This window comes from Ovis canadensis, chromosome 9 (assembly GCF_042477335.2).
Source record: "Ovis canadensis isolate MfBH-ARS-UI-01 breed Bighorn chromosome 9, ARS-UI_OviCan_v2, whole genome shotgun sequence".
Classification (NCBI taxonomy): Eukaryota; Metazoa; Chordata; class Mammalia; order Artiodactyla; family Bovidae; genus Ovis; species Ovis canadensis.
Window position 1 is genome coordinate 46266268 of NC_091253.1, and position 22706 is coordinate 46288973.

General features: G+C 44.8%; 1 protein-coding gene across 6 annotated transcripts in view; it reads left to right on the forward strand.

Moving 5' to 3' along the window:
* The window catches only part of LYN (LYN proto-oncogene, Src family tyrosine kinase), a 109282-nt gene that overhangs the window by 52929 nt on the left and 33647 nt on the right, over nucleotides 1-22706 (forward strand). For 3 of the 6 annotated variants that reach the window (XM_069600060.1, XM_069600062.1, XM_069600061.1), the window contains 7 exons: nucleotides 7215-7288; nucleotides 10933-10978; nucleotides 12119-12224; nucleotides 14375-14473; nucleotides 14596-14699; nucleotides 15057-15206; nucleotides 16611-16763. In XM_069600060.1, coding sequence (XP_069456161.1) covers nucleotides 7220-7288; nucleotides 10933-10978; nucleotides 12119-12224; nucleotides 14375-14473; nucleotides 14596-14699; nucleotides 15057-15206; nucleotides 16611-16763 — 727 coding nt within the window. In that variant the 5' untranslated portion in view covers nucleotides 7215-7219. Of the gene's footprint in view, nucleotides 1-7214; nucleotides 7352-10932; nucleotides 10979-12118; nucleotides 12225-14374; nucleotides 14474-14595; nucleotides 14700-15056; nucleotides 15207-16610; nucleotides 16764-22706 lie in introns of all 6 variants that reach the window. The other 3 variants (XM_069600058.1, XM_069600059.1, XM_069600057.1) reach the window with 1 other exon arrangement.

A 22706-nucleotide genomic window follows, 5' to 3' on the forward strand; every position in this document is an offset into this window, starting at 1 on the left:
CAAGCTGCAACTACTGAAGTCTGAGCGCCCACAACAAGAGAAGCCACCACAGTGAGAAGCCACCACAGTGAGAAGCCCAAGCATGGCAACTGGAGACTGGCCCCAGCTCCCAGCAACTAGAGAAAAGCCCATGCAGCCACAAAGACTCAGCACAGCCAAAACTAAATAAATGTAATTTTTTTTTTAAAAAGTAGGCAACAGAGTGACCTGACGTCTAGGTTACCTTGCCTAACAGAGGGGAGGAGGGAGAGGGGAGAAAAGCTCCATTTAGAAGGTGTAAGTGAAACTCCAGCACTTTGGCCACCTCATGCGAAGAGTTGATCACTGGAAAAGACTCTGATGCTGGGAGGGATTGGGGGCAGGAGGAGAAGGGGACGACAGAGGATGAGATGGCTGGATGGCAGCACTGACTCGATGGATGTGAGTCTGAGTGAACTCCGGGAGTTGGTGATGGACAGGGAGGCCTGGCGTGCTGCGATTCATGGGGTCGAAAAGAGTTGGACATGACTGAGCGACTGAACTGAACTGAACTGAAGTGGGGCATGTGCCAGCCAGAAGTTGATTTGGGAAGTGTGCTGCTGCGGGTCCCTCTTTGGGGTGAAATGGGGTTTCCTTATGCTTCTCATCACGAATTCTCTCTCTCCCAGTAATGGAGGGAAACCTAGCCTTTGGGCTACATTTATTTATGTATTATTTAGCAGAGATGTATATACCTCTTACTATGCGCTGCTTAAGTACACTTCTAAGCACTTTACAAATATTACTGATTTAAGGCACATCACCCTCATAACAAACTGATGAGCTAGATGAAGTGATCTCCATTTTTTTCAGAAGGAAACTGAAGCCCAGAGGTTAGGTTGCTTGCCAAGATCACACAGTTAATAATTGAGGGGTGCAGGATTGAGTTTAGCAATCTGACTTCACAGTTCTTTTCTCCAAAATATTTTGCAAATTGTGTTGTCTTCCTTAGGAACTTTTAAAACTATATATACTTTGGCTGTACCGTGGGGCTTGTGGGATCTCAGTTCCTGGGCCAGGGATGGAACCCGAGTAACCACAGTGACAGCACCAAATCCTAACCACTAGGCCACCAGGAAACTCCCTTCCTTAGACATTTTTAAGAGAAAATTTCTTTATGGGCTGTTGCATCTTATAAGTGGACTTCAGAACCTAAGCAACATGATGGTGGGATCCTTTCAGACTATTTTCTGTGCACATTAATTATATATGGATGTGTGCATGCGCATGTGTGTGTGTGTGCTGATTGATTACATAAATTGATGGATATATGAATTTTTTCAATTCATAATGATTGGTGGTCAAGAGCATCAAAGTTATGCAAATTTCTCTTTTTAACCCGCCCCACTCTTATAATATGCTCAGTTCAGTTCAGTTTAATTGCTCAGTTGTGTCTGACTCTATGCGTCCCCATGTACCGCAGTACACCAGGCCTCCCTGTCCATCACCAACTCCCAGAGTTTACCCAAACTCATGTCCATTGAGTTGGTGATCCCATCCAACCATCTCATCCTCTGTCATCCCCCTCTCCTTCTGCTTTCATAGGGTTCTCAAGGCAAGAATACTGAAGTGGTTTGCCATTCCCTTCTCCAGTGGACCACATTTTGTCAGAACTCTCCACCATAACCCGTCCATCTTGGGTGGCCCTACATGGCATGGCTTAGTTTCACTGAGTTAGACAAGACTGTGATCCATGTGATGTAATATGTTAGTTTGGCTTAATTTAATGAACTCTCCCCTATCAGGCTTCCCTGGTGGATCAGATGGTAAAGAATCTGCCTGCAATGTAGGAAACCTGGGTTCAATTCCTGGATTGGGAAGATCCCCTAGAGCAGGGAATGGCAACCCACTCCAGTATTCTTGCGTGGAGAATGAAATAGACAGAGGAGCCTGGCAGGCTACAGCGCATGGGGTCACAAAGAGTCAGACATAACTAAACAACTAACACACAGCAACACAACCCCTATTGATGGACGTCTAGATTGTCTGTGTGTCTGTCATATAAATAACACCAGTATGAACATCCTTTTGCTCTGTGTAAGCATATCTAAAGAACAAATTCTCTACAAGTTTTCACCATAAAAAACAAACAAACAACAACAAAAACCCCTAAAAATGTGAAGTGATGAATGTGTTAACTGTTTTGAGGTAACCGTTTCACAATATGAAAGCATATCAAAGCATCACATTGTACACCTTAAACTTATACAGTGGTATATGTCAATTATATCTCAATAAAGCTGGAGAGAGAGACTCTCCTGGTGATCCACTGGTAAAGAACCTACCCTCCAATGCAGAGAACGGGGGTTTGAGCCCTGGTCGGGAAGCTAGGATCCCACTTGCCACAGGGCCACTAAGCCCAAGCACTGCAGCTAGAGAGGCCTACATGCCGCAACGAAGACCCAGCAAAGCCAGTAAATCAATAAGATTGTTAAAAAAAAAAAAAAAAGCTGGAGAGAGAGGAAAAAGAACAGCCTTTCAGAAGTGCAATTCCAGGTGGACAGCTGCTTCCTTGCTGAGCATGTCGATAACTGTGGGACATTATTTGGTCTGACCATGAGCAGCCTGATGATAAACGAGGAGTCATAATTAGCCTTTTATCCCAGAGTTTCTTCCGGTTTTTCTTTTTTAAACAAAGATTTTGGTATTCGAAGGCCCTTCAGTGAGGATGAGGCACCACTAATGGATATTTGCCCCAGTGAACGTCTGTACAGAAAAGTCGCCCAATCCTGATTTCTGGATATGTTGGTGGAGGTCCCTTTGTGACAGAGGGTCACCTGCTGTCTGCGTCTGGTTAGATCATCTACTTGAGCTTCTATGATGAACAACATCCTAGGGGTGTATTTGCATGTGAGGCCCTCAGGTATTATCATGATTAATTCATATCTGCTGGGAAAGATTGAGAGCAGGAGGGAAAGGGGTCAACAGAGGCTGAGATGGTTGGATGGTATCACTGACTCAATGGATATGAGTTTGAGCAAACTCCGGGAGATGGTGAAGGACAGCGCAGCCTGATGTTCTGCAGTCCATGGGGTCACAAAGAATCAGACATGACTGAGCAACTGAACGACAGAGTCCACATGTAAAATGTGCTTTCATTTACTGTTAAAAAAGAAATATCGAAGACATTGCCAACAGCACTTTAAGTGAAGCCCATCCTATGAAACTAGAAATTTATGCCGGGGCGTGCCCGTCCACTGTGGACCCAGGTCGGCTTCCTTTCTCCCAGGAGAGCGCCCTGTGATGCCGGCTCTGGCTCTTCCTGCCGGAAAGCTCCTACTGCAAATCTGGATCCACATTTGCCTTGTCTTCTTTTCCTCGCCTAGAGTTTTCTGTTTCCAATTTGTTAAACTCACTTTTTGGTAAAAGCATTTCAAATCCTTTTTGAGAAAGAAGCAGGCTATAAAGAACAGTGTCTTTAGCATCATTAATAATGAGATAAAACACGTTTCAAAATAGCCATTGTTTGGCAAAAGGGTAAGGAAAAAAAAGCACGGACTTCAGGTGAAAGCTATGTGAGTCCACCGTTCCCTTGTGCGATGGTTTGAGGCCAGTCATGTAATCTCTCCATGCCTCCATTTACTCCTCTGTAAAATGGGATTAATAATACCTGGGTCATGGGGTTTCTTCAAGGATTAGATGAGATGCTCAGAAAATTACAGATATTTAATTGAAAAATAAATACTAAGGTGTAAATGCTTATAAAGCGTAGCTCCTGCCACTTGCAAACGTGTAACTGGGCTCTTAGTTTTTGTTAGGAGTGCACTGGGTTTTGTGTTTTTCTGGTACCGTGGCTCAGTGAAAAGAATTGAAGACCTGGCAGCGTTTATCCTCTGATGCAACAGGATGCTCTCTGAGCTCTTTTGCTGGAATGTTTGAACTGCAGGGACCCAAACTCAAAGCTCAGTGGTAGTGGGTTAGGGTTTTCGTCTCCAGTGTGCACATGGGTGTCTCAGTTATCTGTGTGATGAAAAATGAAAGTTACTCAGTGGTATCTGACTCTTTGTGACCCCATGAACTGTAGCTCGCCAAGCTCCTCTTTCCTTGGAATTTTCCAGGCAAGAATACTGGAGTGGGTTGCCATTCCCTTCTCTAGGGGGGCTTCCCGACCCAGGGATTGAACCCAGGTCTCCTGCACTGCAGGCGGATTCTTTATCATCTGAGCCACCAGGGAAGCCCATGTGATGGGGAGAGGGAAATCATGAAATATGCATAAATAAATAATACTGCAGATTAGACGACCCCTCACACATCCTCCCACTTTTTATTTTCATTCTCTGTTTTCCTTCCCATGGCCATGGCCTTCAGACGATTGCCATCACCCCTTCAGAGGACCAAACCACCAATTCCCCAATCTGTGCCATATCACTAACACCTACAAAGTGACTTTCTAATCACATCTGCCTTCACACACAAATGTGTGTGCACACGCACACACTACAGGGGTAGCTAATATTTTCCTGGGAATTTTTTGGCATAAAGTCGTTTATGTCCTTCTGTGTTCTCCCTTTTCCGACTTTTTATTTTGAAAATGTCAAATCTACAGAAAAAAAAAATCCTCACCTAGAGTCACTAATTTTTTTTAAAGCTATTTTGCCACATTTGTCCCCTCCTCTTGCTCCCTTGTCCCCCTTTTTTCTTTTTCGTTTTGGTGAAAATGTTGACAGCTGGCAGATACCCCGAGCCCACATCCCTACCCGCCTCATGAGCATCCTCTCAGATGTGGACCTTCCCCTGCATGACCACAGTACCACATCACATCAATGAAATGTGTAATCCCCTGGGATCAAGTTCACATGTATTCAGATATCTCCAATGATCCCCACCACGTGTCCTCCCCCACTCACCTGTTCATTCAAACCTCATTCACCTTTTGACACATCATGGACCTGTCTGATTATTCTGACCCTTTCTCCTCTGTTTCCTATGAACTAGTACTTAGTTCTACAGGTCTCTATGCCTCTATCTCCAATACAACAACAACGGCTGGGGCAGGGATGTCCCCTTTCCCTTTCCTTGCCTGTCTTGAGCGGGAGGGGCTGGGATGAGCACGCTGGAAGCCCAGAGTGCAGCACCCTGAGTACTTGGTGCATCCCTTCTTTCCATGAACCCTTGAGCACCTGCTCGGAGTGGCATTACAGAGAAGAAACAGGCTGGGAGCCCAGCCTGTCTGCTTCAGAAGATCTGAGGAGGCAACATTTGGGTCCAGATCTGGAAAAAAGACAGAACTGGAGTGTGTTAGAGTCTGGGAGGGTCTAGGGAGACAAGTGGGCCTCCGGGAAACATCCTGGGGAGAGGTGCACAGACGAGGGATGTGTGTGTCCTGGGGACCCGCTGGGCTGCTCCTTTCACAGTTCAGGGAGCCACTGGTGTCCACTAGGGTTGGCCTTTTCCAATACCAACTTCCCTCCTTCATGCAGCCCCATTTTGATGCGAATAAGTTAAAAACACATTTTTTTTTTGAAGGGTAGGAGTAGGGGTGGAGGTGGGATGGGTCAAAAAAGAGCTCCCCTGTTTATTTACAGATCAACTAGAAAACCCATCCCATTTCAGAAACTTTAGCACATGAAAGAAAAAAAATACTGTGCTGTTTTGAGTCAAAGAAGTACTTGCTTCCCCTTTATTTTGGGAACTACAGCTCGCTAGTTTCAGCAAGAGGCGTGACCGTCTTCAGAGGCTTCCTATGTCAGCCAATGAGAAGATAAACAAGGCGGTGGTCGCTGATGGCTGTGGGACCAGAGGCAGGCCGAGCCGGGGCAATGGGGATGAGCTTCTGAGGCTTTTTTGACCCATTCCTCCTCTAGGAGGAGTTCCTAACTCCCATCACCTGCCTTCCCCACGTGAAACCGTCCTTGTTCTGTGATGTTCTGGGCAGGGGTCCCCTTTGGCAGTGCCTGAGAATGACAGTCACATTGGAGTGCCCACCCCACTGTGCCCCTGGAGAAGTTCCTGGACTGTGTCCAGGGAATCTGCTCTGTGAACCTCGGCGATTCTTGTGTGCCTTTAGGTTCGGGAACACCACCCTCCCGAACCTTGTAGTGGAGTGCATACAGATTTTGTTTTGTCTTTAATGTATAAATTTGACCATGAGGCTGTGCTGTGAGGAATAGTCATATCCAATTTCAGTTTTAAAGTCGCCTTTAGATCTAAGTTCCCAGTTTGCTTTGGGTGGCACTCTGCACATCCTAGAATAACTGAATAGACAGAAAAGAGTTTAGCCTTTAGAAGGGTGGTTCCGTCTGTCTCACTGGTTGTGCTCAAGCCCCCTTCTGTCGAGGTGTCTCTCCTGAAGCCTTAAGCTGGCTGGCGGCACCCTCTGTGCCTCTGGCTCTGACATCTCTCCTGTTTTCCACACTCACACGTCTCACTGGGACGTCTACAGATGTGATCGTGTGGGTGTTCCTACAAGCATCTATCCTCCGTACCTGTGTCTCCTCTTTGATTTCCAGTCTCCGTGAAGGCCACCACCATTGTCCCAGGCCCCAAACCACATGAGGTTGGAGCCACCCTTTATGCTTCCTGGCTCTTCCTCATGTTTGCCTTTGAAGCCCCAGGTCCCCTCACTTCACCTTGCACAGTGACATTTGTCTTCAGCCATGCCTCCCCCTCCAGCCCAACTCTTGGACTTCCCTACTTGTTCCCTGAAGGGTTTGACTTGAACTAGTTCCCCGAAGGGGCCGTGTTCCCGGGGCCAGTACTTTGCATGTGAAGTTGTCTCTTCCTGGAATCCCTTTACTGACTCTGCCACGTAGCTGACATCACTCCCATTCTGACTCGAAGCGTTTCCATCAGGACACTTCCCCTGCCCACATCCTTTTCCTCTTGCCTGAGGTCAGTGTCCTTTCCTATGTCCTGTGCATCCTCTGTCGTTGACCTGCCACGTCACATTGTTGTTTTAATTCACACATCTTCACCACAAGAATAGGAGCGTCTGTAGGGCAGGAATTCATGCTGACGTAAAATCGATGCTCAATAAATGGTTGTTGAATGAATGAGTGAACAGATTATGAACAAGCACCTGGCTTGTGAACGGTCTTCACCTCTTTGACTTGGTTAAATCATCAGCGATGAAGACTAGAAGTGTGCTTGCTGTTGTTGAGTCGCTGTTACCTTCTCTCTATTAATGGAGAAGCTTCGGTGGCTGGAAGCCAGTTCTGGAATGGTAAAACGATGCCATTGCTTTTGTATTCCAACAGGAACTATGGGATGTATAAAGTCAAAAAGGAAAGACAATCTGAATGACGATGGAGTAGATTTGAAGACGCAACCAGTACGTAATACTGACCGAACTATTTATGTGAGAGATCCAACGTCCAATAAACACCAAAGGCCAGTAAGTAGATAGTCTCAGGGGAGCGTTCCCACGGCAGGATCAAAACATGGCTGCGTAATTTAAACTCCAAATCTGTACCATGTGCATGCCAAAAAAAAAAAAATCATGTTAATTACTTGGGCCTCAAATAATTTTTGATATACTTTGTAACTTAATCCTTTAAAGAGTTTATAAATATATTCGAGACAACCAGGCCACTTAATGTACAATAAAGGGGCCTTTGGTCACCTTCTTATGTGTGGCGATTATCACCTTTCCTGTCACTGGTACAAATACCCTCTCTTTATATGTAAAGACACGTATACGAGCTTGTGTGACTTAGGATGGGCCATAAGATTAGTGGTCTGGAAGCAGAAGGAAATGCTGAATTCTAGTCGGAAGCCAAAATAGGTGCTAATATGCCCTTTGGTAGATGTTGGTGTTGTTTAGTCACCCAGTCACGTCCAGCTCTTCGAGACCCCATGGACCATAGCCCACCAGGCTCCTCTGTCCATGAGATTTCCCAGGCAAAAATACCGGAGTGGGTTGCCATTTCCTTCTTCAGAGGATCTTCCTGACCCAGGGATCAAACCTGTGTCTCCCACGTTGGCAGGCATATTTTTTACTGCTAAGCCACCAGGGTAGCCATCATACTTTATCCCATCATGTTGTTCTTCAATTAATTCAAACTAGTATGAACACTGAAGTTGTCATGACTTATTATAGAGAATTAAAAGATTTAAGCCTTCTAACGTAGGGCAAATATCTGTACCAGCATTTTTACATGATGGATGTGCTCTCTGATGTGTTTGAGAAATGCTTGGCAAAGAACTAATACCACATTTCATGGAAGAAAGGAACAGAGCTTTGGATAATTACAACCTTAAATGCACTTTACTTCAGATCTTAGGTCCTTTCTGTTTGCTGACTGTATATATGTACATCCCCCATTGCCTGGTTTTTATGGAAACCAGTGTTTCAGCGTTTAAGCTGAAAGCAGCTTATTCCACATGAGTCCAAATGCCTTCATTAAGAGTTTTCATTGTTTCTCTAATCTGACATGTTTTTAAATGCCTTGGCATTCTCGAAGTATACCATTGTTGTCACTCCCTGTACCAGCCCCCTCCCCCACGTTCACCCTTATCCTGCAGGTATGGTGTGTGTCAAGGTCACATGTCATTGTTGAGATTAGTAAGTCGGTGTTGGCATTCTTGCAAAAAAGTAGAGATGAAAAGTGAGTACATTATGCTGTTAATTCCCTACATATTTCTAGACAGATAAATTAAGGTTAATTTTAGGAACTTCCCTGGCAGTCCAGTTTTTAAGACTCTGTGCTTCCAATGCAGGGGGCAAGGGTTTGATCCCTGGCTGGGGAACTAAGATCCCATAGGCTGTGGTGCACAACCAAAAAAGAAATTTAAGAAAAACATTGTGGACTTCCCTGGTGGTCACTGGTTAAGAGTCCTCCTGCCAATGCAGGGAACATGGATTTGATACCCTGTCCAGAAGGACCCCCATGCCACAGGGCAGTTAAGCCTGTGGGCCTAGAACCCGTGCTCAAGAGAAGCCGCTGCACTGAGAAGCCTGTACACTGCAGCTAGAGAGTAACCCCGTAACTAGAGAAAGCCCATGCACAGCAATGAAGACCCAGCACAGCCAAAAATAAAGAAAAAGATTTTTTAAATGTTGTAATTTTATAACAGAAACTCAAAATGTACAAGATTATTAATAAGTTTTATAATTTAGTTATAAATACCTATAAACATAATATTCAAAAAGACATCACATAAATAGGTATAGATGTGGAGCTATGCTATGGAAATATGACTAACAGAAAATGAAATGATACAAGGACTTGGAGTCACAGATAATTTTCTCGTTATAGACTTCAAAGGTGTCATAAAAAGGACCTGACTTTTTCTAGTGTCATGTGCTGTAGATTTTACATGGTTTACCATCCCCCATTTTTTGTTAATGTAATGAAAGAAGATGTCCTTCATTCAGAAAAGCAAAGGAGACCAGTACAAACGTACACACCATTTTTCCTCTTGCCAAGAGTAAAGGAGGTTAAAAGATAAGTTCGAAAGCAGAAGTAGGAAGCATGTTTGAAATCTCTCAGTTCCCTCATGCACCCCCGGAGCGCAGCACACTCCACCTTCTCTGGTCACAGGTGCCCTGGTTTGTAACTGGGCAGTTGGGCCTTATTCCATGGATAACATTCAGTTCCAGCCAGATGTGCCCGAAACACACCCCTGGATTGATTACAGGCTGTATTGTGTGACAGCAAGGCTGAACTGACACAAATTCAATAACACTCTAAGGAAAAGACATTTTAGAGAAGGAGAGTGGTGACAGATGAGGTCTATACATATGTTTTGGCCTTCTGAAGAATGTGTTCAATCATTTGTCAATTAAGGACTCTTTGACATTTGAAAATCAGCTTGCTGCTCTCAAAATGATTTAATCAGTCTCTCATCTTCTAATTGTTTCCTCTAACTCCTTTAAAATTGATCATACATTCTAATTATGCAAATCTGAATGAGTTTAAAAATCAGTATAGAACTCCTTGAAATAAGTATTGAAAGATCATCCGGAGCCAAGAGTTTCTGAACCAGAAAAACGTAATCCCCTGCTCCCCGCCCCTGGAGATTTGATGGGCTGACTTCCATCAGAAATTTAAATTTCAGTACAAGCTGTTTTGGTTCATATTCCATTCAATCACGTTAATCAAAGAGAAACATGATAAAACCCGGGAAGTCTCGCACATCCTCCCCATGTCAACGAATGAAAAAGGAATTTGATTTCCAAGGTGATTGGGGTGGCCTTTTGTACCATCAGGCCCTTCCTGATCATTCAGCTCCAAGCTAAAATAACAGGGATGCCATCTGTCCCCATAGCAGAATCGGGGTCAGCCACAGGAAGCCTGGATCTGTTAGGACTTGTTCTCAGCTGCCAGTGACCAAGCCCTTACAGCAGCTTTTAAAACAAGTCTGGGAAAAGTGAAGATCAGCAGTCCTGGCCTGGGTGGCACTTCCACAAGGTCACCAAGGACCCAGGTGGCCCCTAGGACCGCTCTCCATCTTCTGCTCTGCTGTCTCTGGTCACTGGTATCCATGGCTGCTGAAATCCCAGCTCATCACTTGCTTCTGGGCAGAAAGAAGCAGCCCAGGGAATAAGAAAGCCGATCCCAAAGCCCCATCACCTGCCTGCAGGTCAACTCCTTGCCATCTGCATAGAAGGCTGGAGAATTGGGAAGCATCACCATGGAGCTGGGCAAACCGCCACTCCTAAGGTTACTTGGGCTCTGGTACTGAATCAAGGGGAGGGAGCCTATTGGCTCAGCAGCGGCTCAGAATGTCCTGTCACCCCCAGGCCAGTGGCTGCTGAAGAAGGAAAAGCCCTTCAATGATTGGGGCGGGGGGCAAGGATCGGAATACAGCTCCGCAGGACTGTTCCTCTGCACTTCTCTTCTTTCTGGCTTAATAAATTAACAAATCTAAACCCTATTTGCTTCTGTTCAAAAATGACATAATATACAGTATGAATGTAAGCATAAAATGCTAAACATAGAAAATATTTTTCTGATGAATATTCTCTCTTAGGTTCCAGACTCTCAGCTTTTACCAGGACAGAGGTTTCAGACTAAAGGTATGTTTTCATAACGCCATGGTAGTTTCTTTTCTTTGCTGTTCAAGTCTCTGTAAAGTAGTTGTCCTGGGTGTTTTTGTTGATTTTGTGGGGGCAGGCGGCAGGGTGAGGTAGAAAATGATACTTTTATTGCTTTGCCAGGCAAAGGGAGACACACTAGGCTTCTGCCTTGAAAAACTATGTGTCTCCGAATTTTTTTTTTAATTGTGGAAAAATAGACATAACATAGGATTTATCATTTTAGCCATGAAAGTGTTCAGGTCAGTAACATTAACTACTTTCTCATTTTTGTGCAGCCATCACCTCCATCCATCCATCTCTCCATCTGGGATGATGAACTTTCCATCATCTCAAACAGAAACTCTGTGCCCATCAAACGCAAACTCCCATCCCCCATCCTCCCGGCCCCTGTTACCCCTATTCTGCTTTCTGTCTCTATGAGTTTGACGGCTCTGGGGATCTCGCCTAAGTGGAATCAAATGGTATTTGTCCTTTGCGGCTGACTTCTGTCACTTAGCATAATGTCTTTAAGGTTCATACATGTGGTAGCAGGTGTCTGAATTTTGATTCCTTTATTCTGTGGTATGTATACACAGTGTCTTCGGATGGTTTTCCCCTTCTAACGTTTGTAAACAATGCTGCTATGAGCACAGGTGTATCACATTTTAAACCTAGAGCTGGAAGTCATTGAGGTCCTAGGTCTCTATGATTTGAGATGACAGACATTGTACCAGTGTGCACAGTGTGTGGCCAACCATGGACCATGTGGACCCCGAGCCATCTGGGAGGAAAACATGTCCTCTTTCCAGCTGCCTGTTTCCTCAGTATATCCCTGCACTCTGTGCCCCATGACAAGGTGTTACAACATTTCTGCTGTGAATTCTTTTTTTAAAAAAAACTTTATATTTTGTATTGGGGTATAGCCGATTAACCACGTTGCGAACAGGGAAGGTGAACAGTGAAGGGACTCAGCCATAGGTATACATGTATCCATCCTCCCCCAAACTCTCCTCCCCTCCAGGCTGCCACATGACATTGAGCAGAGTTCCCTGTGCCATACAATCAGTCCTTGTTGGTTATCCATTTTAAACATTCTGCTGTGGATTCTTAAAGGTCTTTGCTCGCCTTGTTCATTTTCAGATCCAGAGGAGCAAGGGGACATCGTGATTGCATTGTATCCGTACGATGGCATCCACCCAGACGACTTGTCCTTCAAGAAAGGGGAAAAGATGAAAGTCCTGGAGCAGTAAGTGCAACCGGATGTCCCTCTTCTATGGCACCAAGTCCCGAAGCCTATCCCCCTCCTCGGGCTTGGCCGCCAGTGGCACGGCAGACACCCCTCTGGGGGTGGGCATGGAACTCCAGCCTTGTTGCTGCCAAAAGGAGCAGGGCCAGAGGGATTTTCCTCCTCGGCTTTACTGTGAGCAGTTCCCAAGAGTTTTTCCTTTGAAACCAAACACCATTGTCTTTCCTTATCCATCTGTGCTGCCTTAAGAGGCTTAGATCTATGTAGAATTTGCATTTCTTTTTTTTAAATGTTTTTAAAATTTATTCTTGACTGTGCTGGGTCTCTGTTGCTGCTCTCTGGCTTTCTCTAGTTGCTGTGAGCAGGGGCGACTCTCTAGTTGCAGTGTATAGGCTTCTCACTGCAGCGACTTCTCTTGTTGCAGAGCATGGGCTCTAGAGTGTAACAGGCTTCAGTAGTCGCAGGATACGGGCTCTCTAGTTGTGGCGGGTGGGCTTCATTGCCTCGAGGCACGTGGATCTAAGTTCTTAGATCAGGGATCCGCACCGTGTCCCCTGCATTGGTGGGTGGATTCCTAACCGTTGAACCACCAGGGAAGTCCCTGCATGTTCTTTTAATGTCGTTTTTACTTTGTTATTTTCCTCAAATTCACACTGAGTGTATGGGTCCAACTGGGTGTGAGTCATCAGGGTGGGGCACCGAGGCAGCGGTCATCTCCGGGAAAGCCCCTGCTCAGCACTTAGTGCTTCTGTGAAGATGCTTGGACATCGTTTTCTTGACCCCTCCAGGTTGACTCACAGGGCTCAGGACTGAGCTGAGAATAAGGAACTTCAGTAATTCTACTACTCCTCATATAGCATCACCTTGGCCTGCCAACAGGAGACCCTTGGTTGGCTGGAGGAGAGAGGCCCTTATTAAGTATAAGGTGTTGAGTAGCTGAGAGGGGTTGTCCATTACTGGCTGAATGTGAACTTGAGCCTCATTCTGTCCTTGCCACTTGATCGCTGTGTGACCGTGACAAGTCATTTTAACTCTGTATCTTAGTGTCTCGCTTGGAAACCAGAAATGGCTTATGTGTGTGTGTGCCTTTTATAAATATGGCACAGGCGTGTAGTGTACCACAGCCGAGTGCCAGTTGAAATTGTCCTTCATGTCTTGCCAGATGAGGGTCCCATCTGGGTGTGGGAACCTGATGGGAACACAGCTGAGGCTCATCCGTTGGCGACCCATCCGTTCTCCTTCCCCAGCTCCTTCCCTGGCTCCATGCCTCTCGCAGGAGATGTGAGGTGGTAATGAGGCTCATCTGCTTGGGACTGATTTATGGTTTTCTTTTTTGTCCCATGGCATCAGCCTATGGACACTAGCTATCTCAACAAAGGCGTTTATAACTGAAGAACTATGACCTTTTATTCCCTTGACTCCCATTTCTGTAAGTGTGAAAAGTGAAAGTGTTAGTCATTCAGTGGTATCCAATTCTTTGTGACCCCATGGACTCCTCTCTCCTGGGAATTCTCCAGGCAAGAATACTGGAGTGGTTTGCCATGCCCTCCTCCAGGGGATCTTCCCAGCCCACATATCAAACCCAGGTCTGCTGCATTACAGGCAGATTCTTTACCCTCTGAGCCACCAGGGAAGCCCATTTTGTAGATATCCCCGGGGAAGTTAAGAACTCTGTTTCTGCAAGATGGAAACCATTTTCACCAACTCTTATGCAGCAGCTCTGAGCACAGAGACCCACACTTCAGTCCTGAGGCTGTTTTCCTTTGCATCCTTCACTAAACATATTTGTATTTCATCAGGACACATTAACTTTCCCCCTGCATTCTGGGGTCCCAGGGTCTTCCCCACTGTCCCACACCCCTTAAGACAAACACCTTAAGACAATTGCTCTTGTAGTTCTTGAGTCATTGAATACAAACCCTTTTTTTCTTTTTATAATGCGTGTTTATTTGGCCACGTCGAGTCTTAGCTGTGGCGTGTGGCCCGTTTCTTGGAGGCACAAGCACTTGCTAGGCTGCCCCATGGCGTGCAGGATCTTAGTTGCCTGGCGGGGGATTGAATTCACATCCCTTGCATTACAAGGTAGTTCTTAGTCACTTTACCATCAGGGAAGTCCGACAAACCCTTTCTGATGCAGGTTTCTATTCCAGGCACGGAGAGTGGTGGAAAGCCAAGTCCATTTCGACAAAGAAAGAAGGTTTCATTCCCAGCAACTATGTGGCCAAAGTCAACACCTTGGAAACGGAAGAGTGAGTCCCCTCGTGGAGTGGTCTGGAGTGGTTCTGTGTGACATGCTGGATCTCTTGCGTTTTCTTCATCTTTTTTCTCCCCGGGATTACAACAGCCATGGGATGTTACTATGTCTTCACAGGTGGTTTTTCAAGGATATAACCAGGAAAGATGCAGAAAGGCAGCTTCTGGCCCCAGGGAACAGTGCTGGAGCTTTCCTGATCAGAGAAAGCGAGACGTTAAAAGGTAGGAGGTGACATAAGGCCTCTTATCAAATGCTGTTTAGGAAATCATTCTTAGAAATGATTCTAGAATTCTGTTGAAAAAGAATTGTGGGCAGATCTTATTTTATTGAAGTATAGTTGATTTACAGTGTTGTGTTAATTTCTGCTGTATAGCCAAGTGATTCTGTTATACATATATGCCGTCTTTTTCATACTCTTTTCTGTTCTGGTATATCACAGTAGGACTGTGTTGTTTATCTATCCTATGTGTCATAGTTTGCATCTGTTAATCCCAAACTCCCAAAACTTCCCTCCCCATAATGCCAATCTTGTTTACAAAATATAAGTGTAATCTTTGCTTGTAATTCTTTCTCTGCAGGAAGTTATTCTCTGTCTGTCAGAGACTGTGACCCTGTGCACGGTGATGTGATTAAGCACTACAAAATCAGAAGTCTGGACAATGGGGGTTATTACATCTCCCCACGAATCACTTTTCCTTGTATCAGTGACATGATTAAGCATTATCAAAGTAAGTGAAAACACAAGGTCAGACAAGAAAAGAAAGATACATCTGTTATGATACATATATTATGTCAAACTTATATAAAAAATTTTTGTATCCTGAAACTTTACAGAATTCATTGACAAACTCTAGTAGTTTTCCTGGTAGCCTCTTTAGAAAGAAGAATCATATTTCTTTTGGATAAAGTTGCAGGATCATATTCTGTAACTGGTCCTAAAGTAACCTATAACTATACATTCAACAGTGGTACTAGTGGTAAAGAATCCACCTGCCAATGCAGGAGACACAAGAGACACCCATTCAGTCCCTGGGTTGGGAAGATCCCCTGGAGGAGGAAATGGCAACCCACTCCAGTATTCTTGCCTTGAAAAGCTCATGGCCTGAGGAGCCTGGTGGGCTATACAGTCCATGGGGCCACAAAGAGTCGGACACGACTGAGCAGCTAAGCACACACAAGCATTCAAAGTCAGATTTGATCTTTGTGTATAATTATCCTAGTCCTTCCCACCTAGCCTGTGCTGTTTAACAGTTAATGTTCAAAAATTACAAAGATAGAAATGACTATTATTTTCATATAGTGCATGATTTTACAACACATCTTTTAATATCCAGGCTAGGAATGCAGATCTGTAGATCTGTGTTCTAGTGTAGACATATGTATGTGTGTGTGTAAAAGTAATACATACCCTTGGTAAAAGAAAACAGAAATTACAACAATAACACCAAAACAATTAGAAGTGGCCAGTCAGTGGTCCTTTGTCCCCAGTTTGCCCTACAGCCTTGCTAGGCTGATCCCCTGAATAGCCTTTAAGTATATTCCCTTTGTGTTTGAGATCAGTTGTAGTGGGAAGCTGTTACTGCTTATTTCTTCAAGCTGCTCTAAGGTAATACACATAAACTTTGCGTATGTCCCCAAGTATGGAGAGAGCAAGTACTCTAGAGTAGTAAGTCCTTCCCTCTCTGTACCCCCATCAAGTTATTCATCTGGCACATGTGTTGATTACTTGTGGAGCCCTGGCTCTGTTCTGAGGCTGGGCAGTAGGTGGGGGGGTGTCCCCTGGTGACCTGACCAAGTTCTCACCATTGTGCCCTGAAGAGTTTACACAGACTCAGTAATTAAAACTATAGTCTATTAAGTGTGACAACCTGCCAGCCTATGTTTGTCTATTTATTTTATTGTTTTTATTTTCATAGATTAGTATTACTGATGAATCAAATCAAGTGCATCTTACATTGTCTTTCATTTAAGAAGTTCAAGTCATGGTTTCACAGAAGATACACCCATAAACATTTTAAGTTTGTAGACCTTGGCGAGTTGGAAATGATAAAACTCATAGTTCAGATTTCTCTGTAGATACTGGTAAAATACAAAGGATGACTTTTCCACATTTACTTTCTCTTTGAAATTAGAGCAGTCAGATGGCTTGTGCCGGAGATTGGAGAAGGCGTGCATTAGCCCCAAACCACAGAAGCCATGGGACAAGGATGCCTGGGAGATCCCCCGAGAGTCCATCAAGCTGGTGAAGAGGCTGGGCGCCGGGCAGTTCGGGGAAGTCTGGATGGGTGAGTGTGTGGCTTTGGAGCCTGAGTCCCTTCTGGAGAAGTAAGGGCTCCAGCTGATTTCTATCAGTTTTCTCAGAACCATTGATGCTTTCATTTCCCTCTGTCCACTGGGTGCCAAGAACAAGCCCACACAGTCCTCATGATTAGACTCTTCATCTTCTCTGAGACTTAGGCTTTCTCTTGTTGGATGAGTGTTTACAAGGAAGGGGCAGTGGGCGCTTATCCTGGCTTATCTGTCTACTCTTTCTGACTCTCTCATCAGCAGATTCTTTGGACATACGGTTAAGTGCAGGCATCTCGGGGAAAGGAACAGTTGGGCGCCTGTGCTCAGTCACTCAGTCAAGGCTGACTCTTTGCGACCCTATGGACCGTAGGCCACCAGGCTCCTCTGTCCATGGGATTCTCCAGGCAAGAACACTGGAGTGGGTTGCCATGCCCCCCTCCAGAGGATCTTCCCAACCCAGGGCTCGAACCTGCATCTCTTGCATCTCCTCTAATGGCAGACAGGTTCTTTACCACTAGCACCACCTGGAAAGTCCATAATTAATTCTTACTGTGCTGTAATTCTCTGGGAACATGATAATGGAATCAGGCTAAATCGTGAGTACACAGCCTCACCGTGCTCACTGGGATCTGTGTGAGTACGTGGCACTCTTTCCAGTCGGGTCCACAGACTGGGGGCGTGATCTTGCTCTAGGTGTGCCTCTGTCCCCACTCTGCTGCCAAAATCATCACCTCCTCCTCCTTGCTCTGTTCACCTTTCCTTTCTTATTGAAGTAAAATTCATGTAACATAAGGTCAGTCATTTTACAGTGAACAATTCACATTCATATTGTACAGTCACCACTTCTATTTAGTTCCAGAATATTTCCATCAGTCCAGAAGGAAGCCCTGTACCCATAATGCAGACACTTACCCCCACCCCCACTTCCCCAGCCCCTGGACACCACTCTACTTCCTGTCTCTATGACTGTAATACTCTAGGGCTCTCACATCAGTGGGATCCTACACACATTTGTCCTTTTGTGTCTGGCTTATCTCCCTCAGCATGATGTCCTCAAGGTTCACCCGCATTTGTCAGAATTTCTTTCTTCTATGAGCGAACACTATTCCATGTATGGGTATGCCACAGCTTATCTACTTATCTGTTGGTGGACCTTTGGCTTGTTTCCATCTTTGGGCTATTATGAATAATGCTTCTTTGAACATTCATGTGCAAATTATTGTGTGGACAGGTGTTTTCATTTTCTTAGGGATATACATTCTCCTAGCAGTGAAATTGCTGAGTCACATCATTCTGTGCTTAACTTTTTAAGGAACTGTCTTAACTTGGATCTACTCATTTTTTAAAAAATTGTCACCTCTTTCTCCCCTGAGATATTTGCATTCATTTCTTAATATAGTTTTTCCAAGTCCACAGAGTAGGAGCAGATATAATATACATTGTATCTTCTTCACCTAGATTCACCAGTTAATATTGTGCTATATTTCCTGTATCATTTCTATACATACACACACAGACATGTTTTATTTTTGCGGAGCCACTTGAGAGTAAGGTGCAGATGTGACGCCCTTCACCCCTGAACGCTCATGCAGGCGTCTCCTCAGAGGACTGTGGTACCAGGCCGCACGGTGGTCACATTCAGGAAGTTCTGCACTGATCTGCAGAGTCTAATGTAGAGTCGACATCCTAATTCCCCTCATTGTCCCAGTGATGTCCCCGGGGCTGTTGGAATCTAGAGTTTGCTTTTAACTGATCTGTCTGTAGTCTCCTTGAATCTGGAAGAGTCCCTTGGCCTGTCTCCATCTTTCATGGCAGGTTTGTCCTTTTGTAGAACGTCTCTCATTTGAATTTCCCAGTGTTTACCATGACTTTGTCCAGATTATGCCCTGGGTCACGAATAGCATCTAAGTACTAAGCGATGCTGTGTCTTCCTGCATCCCTCAGAGGCACAGAATGATGGTTGGTTCCATTATTGCCTACAGGCCAAGGAGGGAGGGCAGAGTCCCTAGTTCCCAGACTGAGCCAGAGGTTGGAATAACCGTGTTTGGGGTTGGGTGGGGGCGCCGGGGAGGGTGAAGGCAGGTCAGAGGACAGACGGCTGCCGCTTTTAGAGAGGTGATGACTTCTAAGAGGGATGAGAATCAGATGAGCACGTGATGCTGAAACCATCTGGGGAAAGCGCTTTTGGATATTTAAACAATTTTAAAGAATCTCCTCTAAGGTAATGAATACATCAGTTACAACAGGGAATTAAAATGTTACATTTAAAACAGAGAAATCTGGTAGACCTCCTTAAAATCAAACAGAACAACAGCAACTTACTCTCAAGTGGCTCAGCAACAATAAAATAGGGATGGTGTAAAAACAAGATGAGGTGATGCAAGTAATCATTTAATATAGTTGACAGCATTTAAGAACTATTGTTATTATTTTAAATAATTATATTATAAAGATAGTCTGATAAATTAGAGCAAAGACTATGACATAGAGGGGAGAAATTGCCCAGAATGTCCCCCCTCAACATGAGCTGTTTCTTGGGTAGTTTCAATTAAACTTTTCATTTTGAGATAACTATCGATTCACACGCAGTTGTCTGCAATAATACAGAAATGAAAATATCTGTTCACACAAACATTTTTATACAACTGTTCATAAGTAAGAGCATTATTCATAGTAACCAAAGAGTGTAAACAACAGAAATGTCCATCAGTTGATGAACGGATAAACAAAATGTGGTGTTTCCTTGTGATGGAATATTATTTGGCAATAAAAAGAAAGCCCTGATACATGCTACATGGATGACTCTTGAAAACACAATAATAAAGAAATGAAACCAGACACAGAGGACCATGTGTTAGATGACTCCCATTTATGTGAAATGTCTGTAAAAGGCAGTTCTGTAGAGACAAAGGAAATGAGTGGTTGGTTCAGGTGCAGGGGATGGCAGTGTAATTGTTAATAGGGACCATTTTTGGGGGGTGGGGACATGAAAATGTCCATATAATTGATTGTGGTGATGGTACCACAAATCTGAATATACCAAAACCAATGAATGGTGTGTTTTAAATGGGAAGTTAATGTGGCATATAAATTATATTTCAATAAAGCTATTATAGATGTAAAAGAAATAATACAGAGAGGTCCCATGTAGCCTTTACTCAGTTTCTCCCAAAAGTAACATATTGCAACACTATAGTATAATATCACCGCTGGAATGTTGATGCTGAAAGTTGTTTGTTTTTAAATGGTGCTTTCCCCCTAGTTTTGTATTAAAGAAAGAAAAGAAAGAGAGGGAGGGAGAGAAGGAAGGAAAAGAAAGAAGAGGAGAAAAATAGTTTTGCTCTGGGGTCTTGTGCAAGTGTGGTTCTGTGAACCTGGCTGCCAGCCAGGGAGCTCTTCCTGCGCTGCTGAAATTACGTCAGTTTGTTGAATGCATTTAGCAGGGGAATGCTGGAAATAAAACCAAAGGAACAGAGGGGAGTGATGTGCTACGAATCAGGTCAAAGGATGTGCCCCTCCCTTGTGTGTCTGCACGTCTCATTCTGATCAAGGCTCTGTGTAAAAGCAAGGTCTGTCTGTGCAGCTTAGAGCTGCTGGCAATTAGCTTTAACTCCTTGAGGGATAAATAAGCTGGCTGCCTTTGCTGATGGATAGAAAAAGGACAGCAGATTAAAAATTGCATCCCTGTTAATCAAGTAAGTGAATATTATCGTGAAGCATGAGAAATGACGCAGAGGCTCCCAGGCACACTTTATGGTCTGGATTTTCTCGTCCGAAGCACAGTGGACAAATACTAGGAAATGCCCTGATCTGGGGGGAGCAGGGGTGGGGGGAAAAGAGAGAGGGGTTTGTCCCTCCAGCTGTTTCCTCTGGTCCGTGTGATCCTCAGCCGTCTGGTTCGGGGACCCGTTTTCCTCTTCGGGCCGCTGGACACTGAGGGAACTGACCCATGAGTGACACAAAGCGTGACATTTCCTGTTCCCGCTCAGTCTCTGAAGAGACTTTGCGAAAGAAAGGAAACTGATTTTGCGTTGAAGTTCGCTTGATCCATCTTCATGGGACCCAACTGCACTGAATGACTCACCAGCCAGCTTCTAAAAGCGACTGCATTCATCTTTTTGTATTAACGAAGCCACCTTCGTCCTGTGGTGTAGCGAGGCAGCCACACCTGCATTGGAGCGCTCTCTGCTTTACCTATGGCAAAGCAGCACCCACAAAAAATTATTTACTTCCTTCAAAAGATTAAAAAAATTTTTTTGCAGCTTCCTTTTATTTCTTTATTATTACAAATTTATTTTTTATTCAAGTACAGTTGATCTACAGTGTTGTGGTAGTTTAGCAAAGCGATTCAGTTATGTATAAGAATCTTTTTTCAGATTCTTTTCCCATACAGGTCTTTACAAAATATTGAGTAGAGTTCCTTGTAGGTCCTTGCTATTCATCTGTTTTATACATGGTAGCATGTGTATATTTCCATCTATCATGCCACTCTCTGTGACCCCTGTGAACCTGCCCATACCGGGCAGTGTATCGGTCAAGTACGATTTGATGCTTAGCGCTGAGTAAAACTCACACCTTTGGTGTAGATGGAAAGCTGCCCTGTCGTGCAAACGTCACAGCCCTAAGCAGCCATGAGTGGAAGCTGCTGTCCTGCACTCAGCTGGGTTTGACACAGCTGTTTTAATTGCTGCTCTTTTCAAACTCCTTATCAGCATTTTTAATATCTTTAGCAGCTGCAGTATTTCCTGGTGATTTTTTTCCCCTACGCTTGGAGAGCATTTTTTTTTTTTCCTCATCCTTGACCCGTAACTTCATGTTCTGTGAAAAGTCTCGGTGAGTCCCATGGCTTTTGTGATGACAAAAGGAGACCAGCCAGCCCTGCTTCTCTCTCTCCTGTCGCTGTAACATGCAGTATAAGAAGCAGTCGGAAAAGTGCCTACCACACGAGCGTTCGCTTTCACAGCTACTGACAGCATGAAAACCTGTGTGGTGACCACTGAATCACACCCGAAGCCCCCGTTCTCCCCTTCCCGACCACAACCCCACCTGTCCCCCGAAGGCAGCTGCCGTTCTGGCTTTTGTGATCATTTCCTGACTTTTCTTTGTAGTTCTGCTGCTTTTGTGTATGGGGCTGTGTGCACCCAGAGTAGTTTATTTTTGCCCGGTTTTAAACTTTATATAAAAGAAACCCTATCATTTATCAATGGCATTGGAGTTACTCCCATGTTCTGGCTATTAGGAACAAGGCTACTGTGAACGTTTTTGCACTGGTTGGTGCCAGGGTACATGAGTTTCTCTAGATGAGCGGGGTGGATTTACTGGATCACAGGTATGTGAATCTTCAGTTCCAGTGCTCGGCCCCTCAGTCATGTCTGACTCTTTGAGACCCCACAGACCATAGCCCGCCAGGCTCCTCTGTCCATGGGATTTTCCAGGCAAAATTACTGGAGTAGGTTGCCATTTCCTCTTCAGTGGATCTTCCTGACCCAGGGATTGAATCCTTGATCACCTGAGCCACGTGGGAAGCCCTCAGTTCCAATAGATGCTGTTCTGGGTTACACCCTCCCCACCAGTGTACACAGGTTCAGAGTCAGGCGGGCGGTCACTCAGTATAACTGCTCTAGAAAGGAGCCTGCTCTGTCAGCATCCTTCCAGGGCCATTGAGGATACTGTTGAAGATAGAAGCTTTACAACTCAGTTTCAGTGATGCTCAGATGAGAACCCAGAAGGGACCTGCAGGAATTGCCCCAGCTGTCCTCCTAAGGGGCTAGCACTGCCAGCGCTCAAGATTGTCAGACTTTGTCATTTTTGTCTTGCTGGGTGGTGGTTTCTTTCTCCTGGAGATTTTGTGGGGTTTTTTTTGGCTTCTCTAGGTCTTCGTTGCTGCACATGGGCTTTCTCTCGTTGCAGTGAGGGGGCTACTCTTGTTGAAGCACGAG